General features: G+C 36.2%; 1 protein-coding gene across 2 annotated transcripts; it reads left to right on the top strand.

Moving 5' to 3' along the window:
* Window positions 1-1,362: 1,362 nt before the first annotated feature.
* On the top strand, window positions 1,363-26,967 carry LOC120491817 (sarcoplasmic/endoplasmic reticulum calcium ATPase 2). Of its 2 annotated transcripts, none has more exons than XM_089132094.1 (23): window positions 1,363-1,431; window positions 2,800-2,919; window positions 3,067-3,084; window positions 3,879-3,961; window positions 4,509-4,613; window positions 4,756-4,894; window positions 7,786-7,952; window positions 9,086-9,241; window positions 11,422-11,563; window positions 12,419-12,585; window positions 12,756-12,844; window positions 13,029-13,131; window positions 13,227-13,358; window positions 13,478-13,603; window positions 14,357-14,578; window positions 15,546-15,657; window positions 16,417-16,658; window positions 16,737-16,957; window positions 19,183-19,385; window positions 20,000-20,085; window positions 21,822-21,955; window positions 22,299-22,416; window positions 24,576-26,967. In XM_089132094.1, exons 1-23 carry the CDS (start codon window positions 1,407-1,409, stop codon window positions 24,858-24,860), a joined length of 3,195 nt encoding a protein of 1,064 aa, XP_088988220.1. In that variant the 5' UTR covers window positions 1,363-1,406; the 3' UTR covers window positions 24,861-26,967. The 2 variants fall into 2 exon arrangements, with proteins under 2 accessions (XP_088988220.1, XP_039545737.2); XM_039689803.2 differs by having other exon boundaries at window positions 1,391-1,864.
* The last annotated feature ends 36 nt before the right edge of the window (window positions 26,968-27,003 follow it).

Here is a 27,003-nt window from a genome sequence, read left to right as displayed (position 1 = left end):
TGCACCTGATACACCAGCTACACTTATCAGGTCCTCATATCCTCCATTTTTTCAATTTTATCCATCTTATTAGTATATTATTAGTAGAGACTCAAATTATTTATCATCTGACAACATTGAAAATGTCTGGAGTAGTTTAGCATTCAGTTATGCAGTGGTGTTCAAAGATATGTAAGGGGATGCATATACTGTACAATTTTAAAGGAGCTTACACTAGAGTTGGAAGCATAATTTATCAATCGTTTATATGGCCTTTTCTGGGGACTTTAATGCAATTTATTTTCAATTGAACCAGCCCGTTCTCATCCTTTAGCGTCATATAGAACGCTATATGACAAAACGGCGCTATACTACGGACATGGCACCCTTTATCGTTAATATAACACGCGAACCCAAGGCGTCATAAATCCTTTAGCGTAATATGAGACTACCCTACCCTACCCCACACCTAAACCTACCCATCACAGCGTGTGTTATATTAACGATAACGGGTGCCATGTGCGTAGTATAGCGCCGTTTTGTCATATAGCGTTCTATATGACGCTAAAGCAGCCAATGCGTTGATTGAACACATGTAAGCTTCACAAATGCATTGTTTATACTTTATTCTAATACATGCATATAATATTCAGAGAGCATCTTTTGTGGCTAAATAACAACTTTTTATAAAGTCCACATTGATTTAACTACAATGGCACACATTTTAGTGAGCACTCAATAGTTTGCACAGAAATAATTGAGATCAACAACTTTAAGCATTTCTAGCAGTTAAAAAGGGTTTTACTGTAAGGCATATGTATATATTTAAAATATATCCTTACAGGAATTACAGCAGCTTCTCTAGAGAATGGTATTAATTAGGGGCAGATAATTATGGCAACAATTGAAATAGGTCAGATCCCTTTCTTCCCCATTAGCCTTCAGTTTGACAGGAAAACCCTTACAATAGCTTCAAGTCGATATGTATTATGAGTTCAAACAAATTTGACGGTTCGTCATATCGACCTCGTACACTTGTGGACCGAAAGGACCGACTAGTGCGTCATGACCATGACATTACAATAAACCTCCGTTGAGTGACAGATGGTTGCGGGGGAGGGGCTGGATTATTGACCCGAACGACGTTGTTCGGTATCTTCAGCTAGAGTTGTTTTCTCATTGGTTCCTAGTTGCGTCACTTAACATTTACCTAGTCTGATTGGCTAGTGTAATATTAACTTATGTGGCGTACACTGTCGCACGCAACGGTCACTGGCTAAACAGAAGGCCCAATGCGGGTGGAAGCCCCGCCCTCCTGCAGCTAGAACGAGAAGGCGGGGTTATCAGTCGAGGAACAAAGATGATTTGTCCAGTCCAGCCGTCAGGACGATGTTTTGGTCGCTCATTGGCTGCAGCGCTGCCCGTCGATGTCTCGGTCTGGAAGCACCTACGGTAATAATGTCGCTGAGTGACCTAGTATTAAATACGTTAAAGCGACGGTTATAGCTAGGCGGTATCGCGGATTATAGCATCGGCTTTGCCATTTTAAATACTACCGGCATATTAAACAAGTACCGACAGCGTCGTAAAATCCACTTAAGAAGTCAATTATTCATCTCGGAGTGGATTTTCTTAAATTATTTTCCGGATCATGCTGAAATCAGAAGGAAAACGCATAGCAGAAATCCATCATTTGCCTTGAGCAGCGCTGCAGTGCCATCATTCTGCCTCTGTCATACTGGATTTCAACAGCAAATAGATCTACAATACCTCACCGCATTGGGTTATCATCACTGGGATATTCTCTTGTTGCGGTCAAGTATAACGGTTTAGTATATCGGAAGTTGTTGGTTTTGCAGAGGACTAAATTAAAGTTAACCTGTTGGTGAGTAACGTTAAGGTGTTGTGTCTGATAATACAATAGATTGAGGGAATATCGATCACTGTAACGGCTTCATCAGTCATTTAGAGGGAATCTGATGTGTGCGCGGATTTTGTTCAGTCAGCTAAAAGCCAAACTTGACAGCAAGATAAACGATTCACAGCTTTTAATGAGTCTCTGTTATTCACATTTGCATCGTCATATAACGTCAGCACTACTAGGGCAGCAAATGAACTACGCAGCTGAAACATTTAGTCTCTGGTGTTTCATACATAATAATGTGTGAATTGTTTTCTGAAACATTTTGTCACAGTGCTCTTAAATATATCTATTTTGAAATGTTTTCTTCAAAAGTCATCATAACAGCCGAACTTGCAGGTAACAGGTGCGCACTAGTTTCAATACAGTTAACGTACATGAAAATGGTTATTTTAGGGTGTGCCTGTTACAGTGTAATAATACAAATAAGTACTGAATACTATTAATTAACAACATGTACTTACAGGGTTTCATTTAGGGTAAGTTACTTAATTATGCATAATTTACTTGTTACCCCTGGTTCCTTTTTTTCAGACAACGATAAACAACACGTGCAAACAGATTTTAGCTTACATTACTTTTACGTTAGGATACTGTTTTTGTGAATATTGAAAGCTCCCTCTATTTCTCGAAAATGAAAGGGAGTCATTATTTAACCATCATGTTGGCCCAACCTTGTAGAAGATGTTAGATAGTAAGACTCAGTCACCATTCACTTTGCGTATTTTGACCGAAAGGTGACCGAGACATCTATCTCACACTTTTGTTTTTCACACAAGAAAGTGAGTCATACTTGATGTGGTAACAACATACATGAGGTTGAGTAAATTATGACAAAAATGTAATTTGATGGTGCTGGCCCTTTAAAAGCATCTTAAAGATATATTCTTCTCTTGCAGGGATGGACAATGCCCATACAAAGACGGTTGAGGAGGTACTGGGATACTTCGGTGTCAATGAGACAACAGGACTGAGCTCTGAGCAATTAAGGAAAAGCAGGGAAAGATGGGGCTCCAATGGTACTTGCAAAAATACAAGTGTTTTTGCAATATGAACAAGACGTACTATCATGATGACATTTAACCTCATACTTCTACCCATTTAACCTTATATCTGTTTTTTCTTCTGCCCATTTTTGTTTTATTTTGCTGTAACCTATGCCACAGAGTTACCTGCAGAAGAAGGTGAGCTCTTCCCTTGGGTTTGCGTAATTATTAGCAGATCTTTCATCATATTCTTTGTTGCATGGGGGATGCTGGTTGTGTAGTTAATTAGAGTTATTATTGGATTCCCTTGAGGAGTTTGGATGAGGTTTGCACTCTCTTTGTAGCTGAATAGATCTTGATTGAATGTTTCTTAGAGATGTTGTTTTTGTAAAGGGTTTCTATTGGTTACGTGTTACACATTTTCTGAGAGTTATTTGTCACTTAAATCAGGGGTTCTCAACTCCAGTTCTCGCGACCCACTGCTCTGCATATTGTGTATGTTTCCCTTATTTAACACAGCTGATTCAGATCCTCAGCTCGTTAGGATAGCCGTAGAGTCTATCTTAACGAGCTGAGGATCTGAATCAGGTGTGTTAAGTAAGGGAGACATACACAATATGCAGAGCAGTGGGTCGCGAGGACTGGAGTTGAGAACCCCTGACTTAAATGACAAGTTCAGTATTTTACACCCTGTTTTAAGATAGTTTCTGATGAAATAGATGCTTTCCAACGGGTTTTATCGTAGTTTTTGTATGACTCCATTGACTTGACTTGGACAAAAACTATGATAAAACCTGTTGGAAAGCATCTTTTGCAGTGATTTTGTGTGAGCATATCAGTAAACACTCGGCCAGCAGCATGTGTCCAAATTTCAATCTTAACCTTTCTATTTCAAGTGTAAAATACTGAACTTGTCCTTTAATGGAAAGGGATCTTGAACCTTTGTGATTGCCGTAAGTCTGTCTAATCTTTGTTTGTGCGTGTGTTTACAGGCAAGTCACTATGGGAACTTGTTCTGGAGCAGTTTGAAGATCTGCTTGTTCGGATTCTCCTTCTTGCGGCCTGTATTTCCTTTGTAAGTATACTCTTATACTGTAATCAAGAATAGTGCTGGCAAAGGACAATAGGACAAGCTTAATAAACAACTGAAAATGCTATAAATCTCTAGCTACAGCAAGTAATCAAAGAATATATATATATACTTACTGTATATATTCATATGTATACATTGTCAATAGCAGCAGCAAAAGTGTACCTATATGAACAATTCTTTTTTTATTATGTAAGAACGTAGTAGTTAAAGACACTTATATTATGTAAAGTGTGACCCATATTTGTGCTTTACCTGCATACAAACATTGTCATGCATAAATCATCTTTAATTGTGTGTTAAACTAAATTTAAGCTAAAATTTAAAACCAACTCAAAGCTTAATTTAGAATAATTTGAATTATGTTAAAATGTATGTCTATGCATCTTTTGTGAATCTGGTCGAAATTTTGCATGGTAAGCTTTTCTACCCACACAAATGAGAAATTAAAAACATTTACATTATATTGTTACCAAAGCATTGACAAACGTTTGATCTGACCATATTTTGCATCACATTTTCTCTCTTACAGACTCTGGCCTGGTTTGAGGAAGGTGAAGGAACCATCACAGCCTTCGTAGAGCCATTTGTCATCCTCCTCATTCTTATTGCCAATGCCATTGTAGGAGTGTGGCAGGTATTGCCTGTGAAATATGTTTTAAAAAACATGAATATAATGTAGCTTGAAATATTTTAACCTATGTATAAAGCAGTAATTTCGTTCTGTTGTACTAGAAATCATGTCTCATTGTGTGTGTGTATGTTTCTGTGCGTTGTAGGAGCGTAATGCAGAAAATGCCATCGAAGCCCTTAAACAGTATGAGCCGGAGATGGGAAAGGTGTACAGACAGGACAGGAAGAGTGTACAGAGAGTCAAAGCCAGGGACATTGTGCCTGGAGACATTGTGGAGGTGGCTGGTAAGAATGACAATTAGATTTCTACATCTCTTTTTTTGTGCCACAATAAAATGCATTTAATGATTAGGTTTCTGTAGTTTGTACATCTTTACACTGATGTATTTAATTCATGTCCTAGTTGCATTTTATAATATGTGTGCAACTAATTAGATTCTCACAAGGCTGGAGTTGTCAAAAATAAAATGGTGGCAGTGTTTCCGAGAAAAAGAAAAAAAAAAAATAGAGGTCCACTCTCAAAGGATATGTCTGGAGATAATTATAGGACGTTGCTGAATAGAGATGGCTGTTTTGATTGTATAAGCCAATCAAAACTGCCTAGAATAGTCTGCTGCAGACAGATGCAGACATGTAGTAAGGATGTTTCTCAAGAAAATAGCAGTCTGTTCCCACAGTTAAGCAAAGGATTGTCAAATACATTTTTGGCAAAGTTTGATTCTTTCCAAAATCCATGCAGAGTGATAATCTGAAGTAACGACTCCCGTGAGATTGCTGCCCAAGAATATGGGTTTCCCTCAACTTTATGAAAAATTACTCATCAGATTGTTGAACTTTTTTCATTAATCAAGGGTTCAAATTGTTATAGGTCCCTTGTGCATTAATAAAACAGTTTCTAATCGAAAGCACTGCCACCAATTCCATGTTTATAAGGTTTGTGTTGATCAAATACTGTTTAAATTTTTTTAAACGTGCTTGGGCTTTAAAAGCCAGTTGTGCTGTTAGAGCAGTCCTACCATTATTGTTGGTGAGCTGTGACTGTTCCTTTTCCATCAGTGGCGTTTTCACAGATCTATTTGCGAATGTTATCTTTGCAGACTGTTTAAATTGCGTTCTGTTTAACTGATGCACCTGCAGTCGGGATGTCTTTGGAACTCGTTTGCTTTGAAAACTCACATGATCAAAGTCCTACTTGTCTGACCCCATTTATAGCTGATGCTTGTTGCTAATTGGCAATCAACCTAATTTGGCTCTCCTTTTGAGCTACATTTGTAATTATGATTTGGTTACTTCAAAGTAAATCTATTATTCATTTAAATAAATGTACATGCACAGGGATGGTCAAAAGTCTGAGATCCCATTGAAAATCTGGGATTTCAAAACATCAATCCATCCATTCTCCAAAGCGCTTATCCAATGTAGGGTCGCAGGGATTTAAAATCGTTTAGGTCCTAGGAAGGTTGAGGTCCTTTTGTGTGTCGATCTGTATCTTGGCTGACATTGGTTTCTAAAGATACAGTTGTGGTCAGAATTAATGACACCCTTGGTAAATAAATATGATCAGAAATGGCTGTATAAAAAAAAATCTGTATTGTTTATCCTTTTGATCTTTCATTCAAAAAATGTGCAAAAATCTAACCTTTGATTGAAGTAACTGAATTAAAGAGAGGGAGGGGGGGAGGGGGGGGGGATCACATTAAGAAATTATTCACAATTATTGGCTCCCCTAGAATTTTTTACAAGTAAAATATCTCTGAAGTATATTCCCTTTAATATTTCCATTTTTAGCACGCCAGGGTGACCCTGAACATAAAATTGTCTAGCTATGACTTCTTGTTTCACAGGAGTTCAAATATGAGGAAGCACAAAGGCAAAATTCCCTTAATCATCCATCACAATGAGTAAAACCAAAGAATATAGTTCTGATGTGCATCAAAAGATTTTTGAGCGTCACAAAATAGAAAGTGGCTGTAAGCAAGTAGCTAAAGTGTTGAAAATCCCCATTTGGACCATCAGGGCAATAATCTAGAAGTTCCAATCAACTAAAGATGTAACGAATCTGCCAGGAAGAGGACACATGTCTATATTGTCTTAATGCACGGTGAGGAGGAAAGTTTGAGTGGCCAAAGACTCTCCAAGATATTGCAGATATTACTTAAGTCTTGGGGACCAGAAAGCCTAAATAAATATATCTGATCTCTTGTCAGTTGTTCTCCAAACTCATCAGGCATTATAGGAGAAAACTCAGAGCTGTTATCTTGGCAAAAGGAGGTTGCAAAAAGTATTTATTTAAAGGGTGCCAGTAATTGTGGAGAAAAGCAAGCATTTATTTCATAATTTGATTTACCCGCGACTTTCAATTATTTTACTTCAATAAAAGGTTAGATTTTTGCGCATTTTTTTGAATGAAAGATAAAAAGGATAACTAATGCCTATTTATTTTTTACTGCCATTTTTGATCATATTTACCAGGGGTGTCATTAATTCTGACCACAACTGTAGATTGTAAAATATGAGGCTAATCAGCAGTATTGTAGTTCAAACCTCAAAGCCCCACTGTAGCAAAATTATATATTAAATTATAATACATTTCTTTCTGAATTCCCAGCATTTAGGCCTTGTGATTGACATATGGCAACATCACAAGAATATCAACTTTCCTAAATAGTAGACATTTATTAATGATGCAAAAATGGTGCCTTTTATACACAAGTTTTGTATATAATTCACACAACACTGCCCATTAAATAATAGATAAATATTCCAAATATATTTTTGATGCTGTTTTTAAAAAAGCTGTTACCTTATCTTACCTTATTAAGTATTATTGCAACATTTTCCAATCTGTGACACCAAAAAAGCTAGGAAAAACGGAAATATTTAATTATAGTATTGTATAACATACCAAGGAAAGATGATTAAAGATGAAAAAGCGATATCTTAAGGTCTATCTGTTGCTAAATATAACTAAATATACAGTATTTTAATTCATCAACTTGTGTTTTTATACATTTTCTAAGCATTAGTGTTGATTTCTCATTGGTTGCGTTTATGTAAAATAAATATGCACATCTTTTATGCTTGTTACATCTTAAATTGTTCTTATTCACATTACATCCTTGACAAAAATGACATGATGACCTCTTTTTTCCTTTTTTGCCATTCCTTTTCTCCAGTTGGTGATAAAGTCCCAGCAGATATCCGACTGACCTCCATACGCTCTACTACTTTGAGAGTGGACCAGTCCATCCTGACAGGGGAGTCTGTATCCGTAATAAAACACACAGACCCAGTGCCTGACCCCCGTGCCGTCAACCAGGATAAGAAAAACATGCTCTTTTCTGTAAGATTTTCTGGAGTGATAATGTTGTGTCACCTGTGGCTGCTCCTTATGAATTTCAGGTTTTGTTTTTTGTCACTTGACATGATTAGGCATGAGATAAAACACCACAAGATGTGAAAGTGTATTGTTGTTTGTTTAGTGGATTATGTCCGGCAGTGGCGAGCCTGTGTGTTGAATAAAACATCACTCATATAGTTTGCTCCCACATGGCTATGGACTGAGTCATCATATCACACAGACTTTGAGCTCTTAGATGGATAATGACCAGAGAGTACCAGCCTCAAAGACTCCACCCCCCACAGATGCACACGCACACACTAAAGCATCCATTACTTTTTTCCTGCTGAGAAAGTAAAGTCTAATGCAGGGTTTCTCAACTCTGGCCCTCGAGGCCACTTCCCTGCAGAGTTAAGTCTTAAGGATTACTAGAAACCTACAGACAGGTGAGTTCGATGAAGGTTGGAGCTAGACACTGCTGGAAACTGACCTCAAGGGCCAGAGTTGAGAACTCCTGGTCTAATGGATGTCTGGCCATCTAAGGGCAGGAATATAAACCGTGACATGGAGCCTCTATCAAGTAAAGCAATAAATAAAATGGCTTTAAATATCACAAAATGACCTTTTTTGCCTCAGCTGCCATTGGTGGGTGTGTTAAAGTACCAGCTATACATTTTTCTTGCCCACTATGAAACTTTATTTTGTTTATTTGAAATATAGAGATTTGTTCCTACAACGAACTAACAATAATTTGTTTTGCCATTGTGTCATTCATATATGTCATGAGAAATGCCATCTGCTACAAAAATTGCCTGCAATATGTTCCCAGGATATTGCCAGTTAAGATATTATATTTCCAACTGAAGTAAAAGTTGAGGTAAAAAGATAATTCTCTTTAGTACACCATTTGTAATTGTTTGATGTATATGAAACTATCATCTACGTATAAATTGCCATTTAAATCATGTATAATGTCACGATTCCTTTCTAGCTGGCTAATAACTATGTTTTATTCATTTGCCAAAGGCAATTTGGCACTTGAGGAGTGTTTATTTTGGGACCTGGTTAATTGTAGGTGATCTTAAATTCAATACTGGAAATAATGTAAATATAATCATTTAAATGTGTTCATGTAGGGGACGAATATTGCGGCAGGGCGAGCGATTGGTGTGGTGGTGGCTACAGGTGTACACACAGAGATTGGGAAGATCAGAGATGAGATGGCAGCCACCGATCCAGAGAGAACCCCTCTGCAGCAGAAACTAGACCAGTTTGGAGAGCAACTCTCTAAGGTAGGGCACTCTTTCTTCTTTTTTTTTCTCTCTCTTTTTTAATCCATTTCTTTGGTGAGTAACTGCCTTGTCTGTTTTCTGTGCACATTATGGACATTTCTTGTGTGCATACATATACAATACCCTATTGCATTTGCAAAATGTGCAGTATAGAGCTGAGCAATGTGCTTGACATGATTCTCCATTTCGAATCTGATGATGAATGAAACTAGTAGGATTTTAAACATATTTTTTTCTTGATTTATTATTGAATTTAACTGCCAAGTTACATCTTAAAGGGATAGTTCATTTTGAAATTAATTTTTGATATGTTTTAGCTTACCTCAAGGGCATCCAAGATGAAGGTGTCTTTGTTTCCACAGTATTTTCAATTTTGATATTTTTAGGTCAAACTGTTCTTGTCTGTCAGTCATATAATGGAGGTATATGGGGAGGTATATATACATCGAAGAGCATCCACAGATAAGTCCAAATTAAACATGATTTAATGACTCGTAAATGTAAGCACACATTGATGGCCTAAGACACGAAACGAGCGGTTTGTGTGAGAAAACGAACTGTATTTATATCGTTTTTACTCTTGTAACCACAGCCACGTCCAAGTGATCTGAAGGCACGGGCGCTTCGTTCTGCGCAAGCACCGGAAAGCGCCGGAAGTGATCTCTTGCGCGGTTGGGAAAAAAAATCTATGTTGTCTGTTGATAAATCGAAATCGTCTTCCATTGCAATTTTCTGTATATCTAAATATGTTTAGATCTTCACAGTGAAGGGTAACACTTCTGAAATCTCTGTTTAAACAATTAGTGACGTACATGCGCAAGAGATCGCTTCCAGGGCTTTCTGGCGCTTGCGCAGACTGAAGCGTCCTCGCCCTCAGAGTACTTAGACGTGACTGTGATTACAAGAGGTAAAAACGATATAAATACTGTTAGTTTTCTCACACAAACCGCTCGTTTCGTGTCTTAGGCCATCAATTTGTACTTACATTTACAAGTCATTAAATCATGTTTAATTTGGACTTCTCTGTGCATGCTCTTTGAGGTGGACCCCATATACAAGAACAGTTTGACCTAAAAATATCAAAATTGGAATTAATGCAGAAACAAAGACACCTACATCTTGGATGCCCTTGAGGTAAGCTAAAACATATCAAAAATTAATTTCAAAGTGAACTATCCCTTTAACACAAAATGTGATTACAAGTACAAAATAATTATATTTATTTCTGAAATATGCCACATAGTATTCTTGCATGTTGCATATGACTTTTTAAAAATAGTTTGGCAGGATTTCAAGTATTTGACATGGATTTTTTTTTTTTTTTTTTTTAATTTGTAATTTGCATTGAACTGATCTCTTGCTATCTATACCTCACACCATTTGAACATACACCATTATTTGAATAATATATAGTTAGTTATTTTTATTTTTTTTTTTATTTAATTGTCTTGCACTTACATGCCCAGCCCAAATGGGCTTAGAAGACACTAATTACATAAAACATACACCAAACACAAGATGACCATCATACAAAAAAAAGACACAAGAAGATCACCAACACAAAAGGTACATACAAGGCACATTACCATAATTTTCTCAATATAAACAAACAAAAAACAAAAAACAAAAACAAAACACGACAACGTCAAATTATATCAGGATATAAATTTCTTTGCCTAAGTTTCCACGCCTTATCCACATATCTAGCCAAACTATAGATTTCATTTTCAAAGAGCCAATTCAACATATCCCCATCCGTCATCCAAAACATATCAGGCTTTTTACATTGAATCCTCTCAAACAAACTCACTCTTAATTCGTGATATAAAGGACAAAAAAACAAAAAATGCCATTCATCCTCAACAACCATTAGATCACATAAACCACATAGTCTATCCTCTTCTAGGACACTGCACTTATAACTGCACTTTATTGGCTGTGTACTTGTACTTTGCCCAATGTCAAACAGAATTAGGGTAATCTAATCTAACGTCTAGTATTCCACTACAAAAAGCCTCTGTGATAAATAAATGAACAATAATTTACATTTACAGGAGAATTAAAGCAGGTTAATTTCATTGACAGACCCTCTCAGCCGCTACGTAACAGTCAGCATTCACTCTGGTCAGCATTATCCAGTTTCATTATCATTCTTTCTTTCTGTCGCTCTCTGTCTAAAGGTGATCACAGTGATCTGTGTGGCGGTGTGGGGCATTAACATCGGTCACTTCAGTGACCCAGTGCACGGAGGCAGCTGGCTGCGTGGAGCTGTGTACTACTTTAAGATCGCCGTCGCTCTGGCTGTGGCCGCCATCCCTGAGGGTCTGCAAATCTTAACCTTTTTCTTTCCCTCTATTGAAATCTTCTTTGCTCAGGAACGCTTGTCATCAAGCTATATGTTGAGGTCCAGAAGTCTGAGAGCACATTAAAAATTTGGGATTCAAAATTTGAACATAAAATAATTTTTTTAGGATTTTTCTCATATTTACAGCACCTATCTTCCCAATCTGTCAGTAATGCCCTGGGCTAAGTTGATCATAACGATTCTTTCAAAAAAAAATTCTTTATAACTGTTTATTTCACACTGACACAATGAGTTGCTCTGCAGTAAACTTTGTAGTAACCGTTTCTGCGGGAGTGAGGGTGGGACCTTATATTTTGCGGCTTTACTTCACACTCACTGTACTGAGCATAATCAGATCCCAAATCTGCACATGATGTCAACACCATATTAGGACTTTGGCAGCTTCAGTGAGAGTGAAGGGGCTTTGTCCATCTTTTTTCACAGTCTATGTTTAGTACACATAGTCCTTGGAGATCATTTGTCCGTTATCATAGATGTATAAGGTGTTTTCCACTGAGTATATCCTGTGAGTTTAATAAAAATTAATCCTACATATTCCTTGCCTTCATGAGCTTTACCACATTATGTGACCAGTATAACAGACCATTCATCTACTTGTTTTCCAAATAATCCAGAAAACTAACCCATCTCTGATTAAAGTCTTGAAATTTAAATCTAAATAAAACTGATTGTTTCATGAAAAATTCAGAGAAGATTTATAGAAATATTGTTGAATATCTCATTGTATAATCGTAAATTTTACCCCCTCTATGATCCACTCCTCTATCATTTCTCATAACTTACTCGCTGACGTCTTTCGTTCTTTCCCAAAGGTCTTCCTGCTGTCATCACCACGTGCCTGGCACTTGGCACACGCCGCATGGCCCGCAAAAACGCTATAGTCCGTTCACTCCCATCTGTAGAGACACTTGGCTGCACCTCTGTCATCTGCTCTGACAAAACGGGCACTCTTACCACCAACCAGATGTCTGTCTGCAGGGTGAGAGAGACTTGCATCCACTGTGATTCTAACAAATGCATTGTGGGATTTTTTATTTTTAATGTTAGCTAGGAGATTAATACCATGGAATGATGTTTTAAAACCTTACTAATTGTGTGTGTGTGTGTGTGTGCATGCATGGCTGTGCATGTGTGTTTGTCTTCGTGCAGATGTCTATTGTGGACATGGTCGCAGGTGAGAGGTGTTTACTGAACGAGTTTACAATAACTGGATCTACTTACGCCCCTGAAGGAGAAGTGTGAGTTTATTTCACATCTAATTACACTCACGTACACACACTTCTCCCAAGAATCTCTTCTGAACTAACCTGCGGTTTGCTTATGATGTCTTTCACTAGACTCGCATCTCTTTCTCTCACTTTACCCTTTATTTTCTCCTGCATTCCTCCTCCAATTCCTTCTACTCTCTTCTCTCTGTTTCAGGTATAAGGACGGTGTGCCGATACGCTGTAGTCAGTATGAAGGGCTCGTGGAAATGGCCTCTATCTGTGCCCTGTGTAACGACTCTTCGCTGGATTACAATGAGGTACATATGCACATGTATTTACTCTTTCTATGTTATCATGAAGCTGTAGAGACTTCATTTTCTCTGTGTTTCCTCCATCTCTCTGAAAAACACAGAGTAAAGGGGTGTTTGAGAAAGTGGGAGAAGCAACTGAGACGGCACTCTGTTGTCTGGTGGAGAAGATGAACGTGTTCGACACAGACCTGAAGGGCCTCACACCTGCTGAAAGAGCCACTGCCTGCTGTTCAGTGAGTTGCTCATATAGTAATACGTTGGCTGTGGTTATTATATATGTTATATATATCAGTGGTTTTAAAAAATGACAGTCACTAAAGGTAGCGAGTCTATTTCTCTCTCTCTCTCTCAGGTCATAAAGCAGTTAATGAGGAAAGAGCTGACTCTGGAGTTTTCTCGAGACAGGAAGTCCATGTCTGTTTTCTGCTCTCCAAACAAACTCACTCGCTCTGCTTCAGGTGCCAAGATGTTTGTCAAGGTCTGGCTTTCATCCTTCCTTTTAAAATGACACGTTGGCACAAAATTAGGGATGGGAATCTTTAGGAATGTAAACAATGTCATTTATATATATACAGTAAATTCAAACTAAAAGTTTGCGTGTGTACTGTGCATAATTATTTTGTATTAATTCACACATATGTACACACACATGTATTATGTAAACACAAACTTTTATTTTGGATGTGATTAATCGTTTATATATGTATATATATTAATGATATATAATCAATTATTTATATCTCTATGTATAATTATTATTATAAAGGTTGAAAACAGTTGTGCCATTTAATATTTTTGTGGAAACCATGATTTATGTTTTTTTTTTTCAGGATTGTTTGTTGAAAAGACAATTGCATTTGCAACAATTTGCATTGTTAGATGCAAAAGCCTCTAAATGCCATTTGAAATTTTCTTCTAGAATGATGATTTTTATCAAGCTTGTATATTTAAGTTCAGTGATTTCACTTAAATGACAATGATAATTACCTGTTAATTGTCATTTAAGTGAAATTACTGAACTTAAATATACAAGTTTGATAAAAATCATCATTAAAGAAGAAAATTTCTAATGGCATTTAGAGGCTTTTGCATCTGAACTCTTCATATTCCCTTCCCATATTCCATTCTGAATATTAAATGCTTCTCGATTCTTGAAATTTATCCCCACTCTCCAAGCATCTACAAATCTACAAATTTTCATGCATTTTATCTCTTTGTCCTGACCTCAAAGGGGGCACCAGAGAGTGTACTGGAGCGTTGCCGCTGGATACGGGTTGGAGGTGGAGCACGGGTGCCACTGACCTCTGACCTCAGAGAGCAGCTCTTAAGCACAGTAAGAGAGTGGGGCTCGGGACGTGATACACTACGCTGCCTCGCCATGGCAACCAGGGATTCACCCCCTGACCCTCGAACCCTGAACTTGGAGAACTCTGCTGGCTTCATAGACTATGAGGTGAGCAAAGTTTGTGGAGCACTGATTCAAAATCATGGGAATAAGTTTGTGAATTCCTAAATTATGCAAAATTCCCTTTTGCATTGTTTTTGAACATATTTATGTGTCTGCAGTGTGTGTACACAGCTACCCTATTGTGGAAAAAAATCCATTCACTCCATTTGTTATTGTCCCCATAAATCTGAGACACTGTCTCAAAATGAGCCGTTCAGGAATGTACCAGTTTAACAGATTTAGTGCTACACTTATTGTCTCTTTTTTGTTCCCCACTAAATATTGTTTTTTTTCACTAAATGTTCAGGTTTTATACAATTATTGTGCACTCATGATTTTTCTAGAGTAACTTTTACTGCTGAATTATCTACTAATCTAGTTTATAATAGCATGTTTTTCATAGATTATGTTTTTTCTTTATAATGAAGTTGTCTGTATTTAGTAGATTGTGTTTAACACACAAAAGAGTGATTATCAGTTCAACACACAGAGTTATAGAAATTATACTTGATTTAAAAAAAAAACTGTGCTGATATCAGATCGGTATCGGTCAATACTCTGAAAAAAGACTGATAAACACATATAGATAATAAAATTCCATGATGATGAAGAACTGCCATGTCTCGTGAGCATGACCGCGATAGAGATGATAATCAAAACCAAACAGATGTTTTAGTTTTTGGCAGAGTATCCGATGCACAAGCTGTCAAACGCTGTTTGCATTTAAAGATACATGGGCAAAAAACTGAATGTTTTTCCTTCTATTGAACAATATTCATTTACAACATGGTTTAATAAATTATTTGTGGGGTATTATGAGCTGAATTTTTACAGACACATTCTGGGGACACTTGAGACTTATTTTACATCTTGTAAAAATAGGGCAAAAAAGGTCCCCTTTAATTGACATAAAAGCTTTTAAAATGCGTATTTTAGTGCCATAACTAACACTTCTTCCTTTTGCATCTCTCAGTCGGACTTGACATTCGTGGGGTGTGTGGGAATGTTAGATCCACCAAGGAAGGAAGTCCTGAGTGCAGTGCGTATGTGCAGACAGGCCGGCATACGGGTCATTATGATCACAGGTGGGTTAAACACATATGCTGAGGTGATTTTAAAGGGATAGTTCCCCCAAAAATGAAAATTCTGTCATTATTTACTCGCCCTCATGTTGTTACAAACTTTTTCCAACTTTGATTGATCTTCCAAACCACAAATTAAGGTATTTTTATTAAGAAACCTAAAGGATTTCTGTCCCTACATTGAAGGTCCAGGTAACCAAAACTCAGAAGATTCAGATTGTAAAATGAATCCATATGAATCGAGCAATTTAAGTCTTGTGAAGAGATACGATCACTTCATATGATGAACAGATATAAATTAGGCTTTTATTCAAACACATACACCAATAGAGCACATCACATATCCATGTGTAACATCATGCATGCATCATAAATAGTAAAAATAGTAAATAGTAAATCATGTGCTAGAACAAGAGCTGTTTGAGCTGTTTATCGTATGTGATGTAAATGAATGTGTTAATAAATGTGTAAATAAATATGTTTAGATGTAAATAAAAGCCTAAATTAAATCTGTTTTAATTAAGATCTAAATTATCTGCTATCTAAAGTGATAAGTATCTCTTCAAAAGACTTGGAATAAGCTGCTTGATTCATATGGAATCGTTTCATATGAATATCTCAAAGCGCAAGCTCAGTGACAAATATAAGGCCAAATACAAGACTGTCTATTATCTAACTCTACCCAGCTCCAGTAAGAATAAACAAATATGCATATTTAAAGAAAGTCAATTTAAGGTCTTCTTCCTGTGTTGATTTGTGTAGGCGACAATAAGGCCACCGCCCTGTCTATTTGTCGTCGAGTGGGCATCATCACTGAGCAGGAGGAAGAGGAGGCAGAAAGTGGGCCGTATGGCAGCGGCCTCACAGGACGTGAGTTTGATGAGCTGCCTACCCACCTGCAGCGAGAGGCCTGCCGCACTGCCCGCTGTTTCGCCCGCGTCGAGCCAACGCACAAGAGCCGCATTGTAGAATATTTGCAAAGCCTAAGCGATATCACAGCTATGGTACGTTTTTCTAGCTATGTTTGACTGCAAAAGTGCAAAAAACTCGAATGAACCCTCACACTTGATTTTTCTGTCCAGACTGGTGATGGTGTAAATGACGCCCCTGCTTTGAAAAAGGCTGAGATTGGCATTGCTATGGGCTCAGGCACGGCCGTGGCTAAATCTGCTTCAGAGATGATCTTGGCCGACGATAACTTTTCAACCATCGTGGCCGCAGTGGAGGAGGGTCGAGCCATTTACAACAACATGAAACAGTTCATCCGTTACCTTATTTCTTCTAACATTGGAGAGGTAGTCTGGTAAGTTCAGACAGAAATACAGACTCTTATATATCACACTTACTCGTAATGTCGTGATATACTCACGGCTGAGTTCTTTTTCCTTCTTCGCTTGGTGTTAAAAAGAAGTTTGAAATGCCTTTGTTATGCCAATGTTATGATGTTAGCGAACATCCTGGGGCTGCTCAAGCTCCTGAGAGTGGCGTTTATACAACAAAATGCTTTAAAGCAAGCAGCTATATAGTATTAAACATGAAAAAACGGTGTCAATGTGTCTTTCAATTAGAATTACAACTTCATTTTCCACTAAAGCCGCGTTTTTACTTGTGGACGTCTGATTCAATAAGACGGATCGAATAAGATAAATAAACCTGAGAAGATTTAACCCTTTAGGCACCAGAGGTTTTTTCCTAAAATGTTCGCTTTTGACATCTTAATTTCAAAAGGCTATATCTTAAAAGTGAAAACAGATAGAGACTTTCTGTAAAGTAGATAAATATCAAGGATGACCCAAAGTTTATGTAGGGATTACATTTTTCCATCTAATTTGCATATTATGATGTCATATAGTGGCAGCAATATAGAATTTTCATGAAAAGTCAGGTTTAAATGATAAAATACAGCACTTCTTTCCCCCAAAATGTCCATCACCTTCTGTATGCTATATTGCACAATACTGTATGCTCACATATATAATACGTAGTAAACAAACTGTGTAAATCACTACTAATAAATGGTATACATATGACACACAAACACAAGTAGACAAGACCGGTTTAGTTCAAAGATCACTCGCGACGGCAAGGCACAGATCATTAGTTAGATGATACGAGCGGCCAGATCTGCCTCGCACGCGTGCCGAGTATGCACACTATTGCGACTCCACACCCTGCCTTCAAGTTGCCCCCTAACTGTACTAGGAATACTTCGACCCTCGTCCAACATACCCTGTGATAATAGGCAAAGTCTCCACCACAAGACTGTCACCGCGATCACGAAAAGGGTCTGATAAAATGGCTCACTCTCACACTAGCTCTGCTTTTGATCGCACTGATTCAATGCGCTCTAACTCGAACATTTTGTATAGAAACATTACTTTTTTTTGAGTCGGGGATAAAGTATGACATGTCTGCCATTCAGTGGAGGGGAGGTCGAACGAAATTTGACACCCAATTTAACAAAATCGGCCATTTTATTCAGTGCCGCATCTTGTCGAGAAAACTCGACCAGGGTAAAACATCTAAGAAGGCAGAGCCTTAGAGCCACACCTATTACATAATCGCCAAGGACCAATGGTGGAGGAGTTTATCAGCCGGAGTGAATTATTCCAGAAAGTTTGCTTTTGCAAGTTGTTCTAAATCCTGAAATGAACTCCAAACAAACTTCACATGACCAACTTGAACCCATTGCGAAATCTGAGAGGGCAAATCGCCCTCATGTTAAATTCTTAATTGTGCAGATTCCTATTGAAACTTCTTGATTTCGCACACAAAAATTTGTCGAACAACTGAAAATGTGACCAGTGGCGTCCCTGCCTCTACTCAGAGTATGCATACCCTGACATTCAATATGAATTCAATTGCCATGTTAGTTCTTTCCGCAATTAAAAGAGAAAGTAATGATGTTTTGTGGCATTCTCTCTGATTCAATCAGTCTACCACTGAAGTCTGTCTGTCCGTGATAAAAAGCCGTTTGCGCTGCACCGTGTTTCGTAGATTAGCGTTTAGGCTGGGTGTTCACACAGAACCAACTGTAATAAGCCGAATGAACATGGAGCACTTTTTTTGCTTTTAAATTTGTGAGATGCAGTGCAGCAAAATGTCTCTCAAGTTTGTGTTTTTAAAAGTTGAACTTCTTGGCACGCTATTTTAAAAACTCATTGAAAAAGCAGTGAAATGCAGCACGATGGTCAAAGACGTCCGTCCAGTGCATGTTAAATATAAAATAACAATTTGCAACAACACATTTTATGATAAGGTTATTAATATAGCCTGCTGTTCCGTACGTTAGGTAGGATTGTCAGTTCGCAGGTTTCATCAAACCACCATTGATTCAGTGAGTTGATAAAGTAATAATATTGTTCGCTTCAGTGTAATTGAGAAGTTATGTCTAACATTTATACTTAATAACTTTGCACAGTTTACAGTGTTAAAGAGTTTTGATTAAGATGGTTAAATGTAAACAAACCTTGACTATAAAGGTTTTATAAAGGTGACCACACCTTAAACATTGTATCTTTCTCCCAGTATTTTCCTCACAGCTGCTTTGGGAATGCCTGAGGCTTTGATCCCAGTCCAGTTGCTGTGGGTCAATCTGGTGACGGATGGCTTCCCAGCTACTGCTCTTGGCTTCAACCCCCCTGACCTGGATATCATGTCACGTCCCCCACGCTCCCCTAAAGAACCACTCATTTCTGGTTGGCTCTTCTGCAGATACCTCATTATTGGCTGTGAGTCATTTACACAAATGTCACTTCCTTGTCATTACTGTATATAAATTAATGCCATTAAAATGAAGGATTGATCCAGTCTTTTGATTAGTCCAAATTCAATTGCTATTTATTTCTAGATAATCAACATTCAAATAAAAAACTAGTTTATATATTTCAATTTCATACAAGTCAGTTTTTTATATAAACGTTTGAATTATTTATTAATCTTCTCCAATTTTTCTTGAAATATAAACATTAAATGACGCTAAACATTGAAGTCACGCCACATTAAAGAGCGTCAAAACAATATTTAATGTTGGAATTTCATGATAAAGCAGAATACGAAAGACTTATTGGATGGGAGGTAGAATTTAAGAATCGATGTCACTTCGACAATATGAAGATCGATTTAAAATCGTTTAATCAATATTGTCAACCTAGCTCTAGTAAACATTACTCGAGAATCGAGAGAACTGTCAAGAGGCTAAATTACAACAATCTATGTATGAAATTTCACACACTCTCTTTTAGATGGTTACCATGAATTAAAGTTTAAGAATCAATGAATTGACTGAAAATGTTAATTGGTTAAATTGCATTTCAATGTCTTTATCTCTCTCTCTGTTTCTCAGGTTATGTAGGGGCAGCAACAGTTGGAGCTGCTGCCTGGTGGTTCATGGCCGCTCATGATGGACCAAAGCTCAACTACTACCAACTGGTAATAAAAAATAAAATCCCCAAAACAAAATCACACACTGCAGTTTCTCTTTGAAGAGTACCTCTTTGAAAAGGACTCCTGTAAACTTGATGTAAACTTCTCCTCGCTTTCATTTCCTTTTAATTTAATTTGAAAAATTGTTCATTGGAGTGGTCCAAGACCTTGGGTACAGAAGAGGATTAGGGCCAAGCAATAAGAAAAAAATAAAACCATCTCATCAGATTAAAGTCATTATAATGCGAGATTAAACTCGAGAAATTTTGAGAAAAAAGTCGAAATGCAATCTTGAGAATAAACTAATCATATATAGAGAATAAATTTGTGTTTCAAGAAAAAAACTTGTTAAATTTAGAGAAAAAAGTCGACATACAATCTTGAGAATAAACTCATTAAATATCGAGAATAAAGTCATTGTGTTTTGAAAAAAAAATCGCTAAATTTCAAGAAAAAAAGTCGTAATACAATCTTGAGAATAAACTCATTAAATGTCGAGAATAAAGTCGTTGTGTTTCAAGAAAAAAACTCGTTAAATTTAGAGAAAAAAGTCGAAATACAATCTTGAGAATAAACTCATTAAATATCGAGAATAAAGTCGTTGTGTTTTGAAAAAAAACCGTGTTAAATTTCAAGAAAAAAATCGTAATACAATCTTGAGAATAAACTCATTAAATATCGAGAATAAAGTCGTGTTCCGAAAAAACCTTGTTAAATTTCAAGAAAAAAATTTGTAATACAATCTTGAGAATAAACTCATTAAATATCGAGAATAAAGTTGTTGTGTTTCGAAAAAAAAAAACGTGTTAAATTTCAAGAAAAAAAGTCATAATACAATCTTGAGAATAAACTCATTAAATATCGAGAATAAAGTTGTTGTGTTTCGAAAAAAAAAACGTGTTAAATTTCAAGAAAAAAAGTCATAATACAATCTTGAGAATAAACTCATTAAATATCGAGAATAAAGTCGTGTTTCGAAAAAAAAACTTGTTAAATTTCAAGGAAAAAAGTCTAAATACAATCTTGAGAAGAAACTCATTAAATATCGAGAATAAAGTTGCATTTTCAAATAAATATTCTTCAAAGTTTTACTTGTTTTTTGTTCGTTTTTTCCCCTGCTGTCCACCTTACTATCTTGAATTATTATAAAATCTGACACTTCAGTATAAATACAACTAATTCTCTAAATACAAAATACTAAATACAAAATACTAAAACTAAATACAAAAAAAATTCTCAAAATTTAAACTAAAAATGCCAAAACTTTACCAAAAAGTGATTTTATAATGTCTAATATATACTTGAATGCAAACTAAAGAAAGAAACAGAAGTAAATGACTATAGGACCCAGTGGAACAGTTAATTCGGAATTCAGTTAATTCAGTAAAAACATGTTATATTATTGTTTCTCCACAAGAGGTCGGCAGAGACACCCAACGTGAGACTTTTTGAGAAGTATTGATAAAATCTAGTAATTTAGAGGTAAATAATAAAATAACTAAATGCCTCCAAAACTATTGCATTAAAAATAGAAAAATTATAAACACACACACACACACACACACACATATATATATATATATATATATATATATATATATATATATATATATGAATAAGTGAAATAAATGAATAATTATAATTTTAGGGATTCGGGTCAGAGGATAAGGATATTAAGGATAAAATATCATGAAGTGAGCCAGTTCTCTAAATACATCTTCTCTCTGTTGTTTTTTCTATAGTCTCACTATCTGCAGTGCAGTGAAGGTCATGCTGAGTTTGCAGGAGTGCAGTGCTCCGTGTTCGAGTCTCCATACCCCATGACTATGGCACTGTCTGTGCTGGTCACTATAGAGATGTGCAATGCCCTCAACAGGTAAGTGATTTTTAAGAAATTCTGTCATGACCTAAATCCACTAATGGATGTTTTTATGGGGAGAATAGAACATTCATATCTTATCTTAAAACTATACCAACTATTATGCTAAAATATTCTTAATGCAAATATACCATTTAATTCGATTTTCTCTTTATTTCATTAAAATGATGCCATTTTACTGTGTTCATTTTATTTGTGATTTATACTTTGAAGTAATATTATACTATCTTTCTGAACAGTAATAATACTGAAAAGGGCAGACTGAAAATACCTATGTTAGTTTTTAAGACAGGGGAAGCATGGACTGCTCTTATTGTCTTTGTGTGTATGTGTGTTTCAGTTTGTCCGAAAACCAGTCTCTACTCAAGATGCCACCGTGGTCAAACCCCTGGCTGGTGGGAGCCATCTGTCTCTCCATGGCCCTACACTTTCTCATTTTATATGTGGACCCTCTTCCTGTAAGTAAGATTCTGTGTGTCAGAGATTTTAAAAGATGATGACGAAATATCTCAGAAAAATGCCTGCCCTGGGGATAATTAAAGAGAAATGTGAGAGTTTAATAGGTTGGACTTGTGTATGCCTGTCTGTCAGTAAACCACACTAAAAGTGGTTGCCTAAAGAATCTTGGAAATGTTGGAAATGCTGCTTATTTCACTGATGATGAAAGGCTTCCCTGAGAAATTACAGCTATAATAAATGACAATACAATAAATCATAACCCCCCTCAGACTTATTTCAGTAATATTTGTGACTTACTCAATAGAATAATGCAATGTTAAGGAAATTATGTCATCTTTAAGAATGAAAATTTCAAATTGTGTAATTTTAAACTTCCGTACAAAATTTGGGCTCTGTTCGGTTTTTAAAAGAGGTCTATTTTTCTCACCAACACTGTGTTTATTTGATCATAAATACAACAGTATTCATACAAATACAGTAAAACACAAATACAGTAAAACAGTTATATATTGTGAACTCTTGTTACAATTAAAAAATATTTTAATATATTTAAAGATGTGATGGCAAAGCTGTATTTTCAGCATCATTACTCCAGTCGTCACTATCACATGATCCTTTAGAAATCAGTCTAAGATTCTGATTTGGTGCTCAAGTAAAAACAATTATTATCTTTTCTCAGGATTCTTTGAGAAATATAAATTTAAAAAGAAGTCTTTTGTAAAATTATGAATTTACCATCACTTTTAGTATTAAATTCTTTGAACAAGTCTTACGGACCATAAACTTTTGAACAATGTATTTCCAAAAATCTGTATGACTTTCTTTCTTTGGTGGGACACAAAATGTGATAATTTTTTTTTCTTCTATTTTTTTCTTCTATTTTTTTCTTCTTTTGAAGACAATCTTAACGTCATGTTAAAGTGAATTAAAGGAGTAGTTCACTTTTAAAAAAAAAAACTTTTGCTGATAATTTACTCACCTCCATGTCATCCAAAATATCCATGTCTTTCTTTCTTCAGTCAAAAAGAAATTGAGGTTTTTGATGAAAACATTCCAGGATTTTTCTCCATATAATGGACTTCAATGGGAACCAAACGGTTCAAGGTCCAAATGAGAGTTTCAGTGCAAACTGTTCAAAGGGCTTTAAACGATTCCAGACGATGAATAAGGGTCTTATCAAGTGAAACGGTCGTTCATTTAATAAATAAATTACAAAGTTTAAGTTTTACAAGCTCAAATTGTCGCCTTGCTCTGTTCTGTGTGACTCTCCCGTTCGAACTCGTTCATCAAAATGAACAAATCTTTTTTCGTGTCGTTTGGTTCATTCAACTAATTAAATGAATGAGTTGACTCTGGAAAAGATTTGTTCATTCTGATGAACGAGTTCGAACAGGAGAGTCACACAGAACAGAGCAAGGCGACAATTTGAGCTTGTAAAACTTAAACTTTGTAATTTTTTTTTAAATGAGCGATCGTTTCGCTTGATCAGACCCTTATTCGTCGTCTGAAAGCATTTAAAGCCCTTTGAACAGTTTGCAGTTTGCACTAAAACTGTCTTTTGGACCTTGAACCGTTTGGTTCCCATTGAAGTCCATTATATGGAGAAAATCCTGGAATGTTTTCATCAAAAACCTTAATTTCTTTTCGACCGAAGAAAGAATGACGTGGACATCTTGAAAGACATGTGGGTGAGTAAATTATCAGCAAAAGTTTTTTAAAAGTGAACTACTTCTTTAAGACTTGTGCCATCAAGCTTCAAAAAGGGTAAAAGGCACCATGAAAGTATCTTAAATGCTGTATGTATCATACATTTAAGATGCTATTTATTAAAAATCTTGACATCTGCCCTATCACTCCTTGTGTTGATAATGAGAGCAGACATCATATTTGTGAAAAAAAAAAAAAAATTCTTTTGAGTTCTAATTCAATGCTTCAGCTCTCAAAAACCTGAATGATTTGTTCACAAATCAAACTGGGCTGCATTTCCCAAAAACATTGTAAGCCTAAGTTGATCATACAAACCATTGATGTCAATTGTTAGGCTCCACAGAAGATAGAAAGTCAGACGGTTTGGAATGTATATTAGTGTAAGGTTGTAAATGATGACAAAACTATTCCTGTAAGTTAAAGCCATGTCTGTGACTGTTTGTCTCTGTAGTTCATATTTCAGATCAGACCATTATCTTGGCCTCAGTGGGTGACTGTTCTGAAGATGTCTCTGCCTGTTATTTTGATGGATGAAGCCCTAAAGTTCTTGGCCAGAAACTACATTGAGCCTGGCAACGAGTTGCTGGAGGAGGACGGTAATGTGGCCAGGGGGGTGATTGGCAAATTTCAGCAGGCATTTAGGGGTGTTTCCTGGTCATTTGTGCTCATCTCTGCCCCATTGCTGGTCTGGATCTTCAGCCTGGACTCGGACATAACCAATATCTTCTGGGAATAGAAGCAAGGAGTGTGGATGTGAGTCTGTGTGTGTGTGTGTGTGTGTGTGTGTGAGTCAGAGACAGACAGAAAAGCAGATGATGTACAGAAGCAGTGTACGGATCTATTGTAGAATGAATTTTATGCTCAGAGTGCAAAACAGAGAAGTACGAAGGAACAGTTACGGAGCCACTAAAAGGACACGGTGAAGGGAAAAAACAGGAAGATGGGAAGAAATATGTCAATGCATTTGGCTTCAAAATTTTGATGTCAAGTTTGTGTTCCTTTAAGAATCTTTTCATTCGTTGCGTTTCCTCCCAAAACTTTTTAGAATCCTTTTTTTTTTTCCTTTGTCCTTTTAGATGCTCTGTAAAAGCTAGAGCTGGACCAGGACAATCACAGATAAATGAATGCTGGGAAAAGCTAGGGACAGACAGAGGGAGAAAATTTTAATTCAGTCTTAAAAAATGGCAAATGATGTGCTTATGACCAACTTCAGCCTTCCCCTTGTGTCACTGGTTTTGCATTGTACTTTCAGTTTTTATTTTTGTTATTTATTTTTTTTAAATAAGTTAAAAATGCACATACTTATATATATTAATTTTAGCCTCAAATGTTAATACAATTTTGAGTTTTTCTTTTAATTAGTTGCTTTTTAAAGGTTATTTGTGTAATTTTTGTATTACTAGCGATACCAAACGGAAATGCCACGTTTGCTTAATCAGCCCAACCGGGCGAGACAAAAACATTGGCTCAACCGCATGAATTTAGCAGGACTATCCATTTGACTGACCTATGAAAGACAGTGGAGACCTTATCTGGTGCTTCTATTGGGACACTTTCCCTAAAGAAATATAGTTAAAACAGCCCAAAAGCATTGCAATTGTCTATCAAAGGCTTAAGTTTTTAACCACATAATGCCACATGCTTTAAAATATATTTGTTAGGCCTTAAAAACATCACCACTAAATATTTAGTTAAAAATTTCAGTCAAAGTCAAAGCAGGTTGAAAAAGTAAATATCCCAGAAAGGAAGGAATTTATAATTTTTTCATTTGTGCTTGGGGTAAAATACACATTCTTATGTTCAGGTATTTTATGTTTATTTGTTTGGTACTCAAAAAAAAAAGTTTTATCAAGTCACAAAGTCAGTTAATATTTTCGCATGCCGTTCATTGTAATTTATTCAAATTTCCCCAGTCCAAATGATGTGACCGTCCAAAAAAACAACAACAACAACAACAACAACAATCCTTTTTATTATCTTACCCGGAACACTTCCTTGTCATCGCATTGCATTTTTGAAGATCTTTTATTTGAGTATCCCAGCTATACCATGAGTATTGAAAACTGGTCATACAAGTTCCATAGCATGTGCTCACATTGCATTCCCTTTTTTAGGGGGTTGGGGTTTTGGAACGCTCACACTCACGCTGAATCATTACTTTCAAAATTACGTTGGGGATTTTTAAAAATGTTTTCAATGTAACTGCTTTATTTTTATTGCTGTGCCTGTATGGCAGGGAATGTTGTTTTTTTCCTGCCTTTATCCTTTAATATGACTCTTGTGTCCTGAGTCTAACCAGCTACTATTTATTGGGGGCCATTTATTACTTATTAAGACCAAACATCTTTATCAGGTGTCCAGTTATCATACTTGGCTTATCAGATGGATGCTGAAAACATTTGGCATCTGTAATTAATCAGAGCCCAAAAAAGAAAGGCTTTTTTGAGTTGAGTATCAATTGTTAAGAACAGAGCGATTAAGTTCCATCCTAATGTGTCGAGTTTTGGGGGGAAAAGGAAAATGTTCATGTTCATAATCTGTTTATTTCATGTATTCATCCTTTTGGTCATTGTTTCCCTCATCCATCTGAGTCTTATTTAAATGATAGCTTTTTTTTTTTCATTCCACTAAACAAGCTTTATACAAGAATGAAAATCCTGTTCTTTCTATTTGTCATTTAGATTCTATTTATTTCCTATTTCTTGAAAAAGACGTTTTGAATTTTGTAGTATTTTGTTATTCATGCAGTTGATACCATAATTGTCATTTAATTGCTGTTCCATTAACAGGGAATTGGAAATCGCTTCATGAAATGGAAAAATAAACTCTTGATTTAAAATTCACTAGCTGTCTTTGTGTCTCTAGCATTTTGAAACATT

The sequence above is a fragment of the Pimephales promelas genome, chromosome 6 (assembly GCF_988280905.1).
Source record: "Pimephales promelas chromosome 6, fPimPro1.hap1.1, whole genome shotgun sequence".
In the NCBI taxonomy this organism is placed as follows: Eukaryota; Metazoa; Chordata; class Actinopteri; order Cypriniformes; family Leuciscidae; genus Pimephales; species Pimephales promelas.
The sequence above is the reverse complement of the archived record's forward strand: the minus strand, read 5'-3'. Positions and strand labels throughout refer to the sequence as shown.

Excerpts from the sequence above, each read along its gene's own strand:
- LOC120491817 (XM_089132094.1), top strand. The coding sequence starts at position 1,407 with ATGTCTCGGTCTGGAAGCACCTACG. Across the intron at positions 13,359-13,477 it reads GAGCCACTGCCTGCTGTTCA|GTCATAAAGCAGTTAATGAG; the intron begins GTGAGTTGCTCA and ends TCTCTCTCTCAG. Across the intron at positions 15,658-16,416 it reads ACGGGTCATTATGATCACAG|GCGACAATAAGGCCACCGCC; the intron begins GTGGGTTAAACA and ends TGATTTGTGTAG.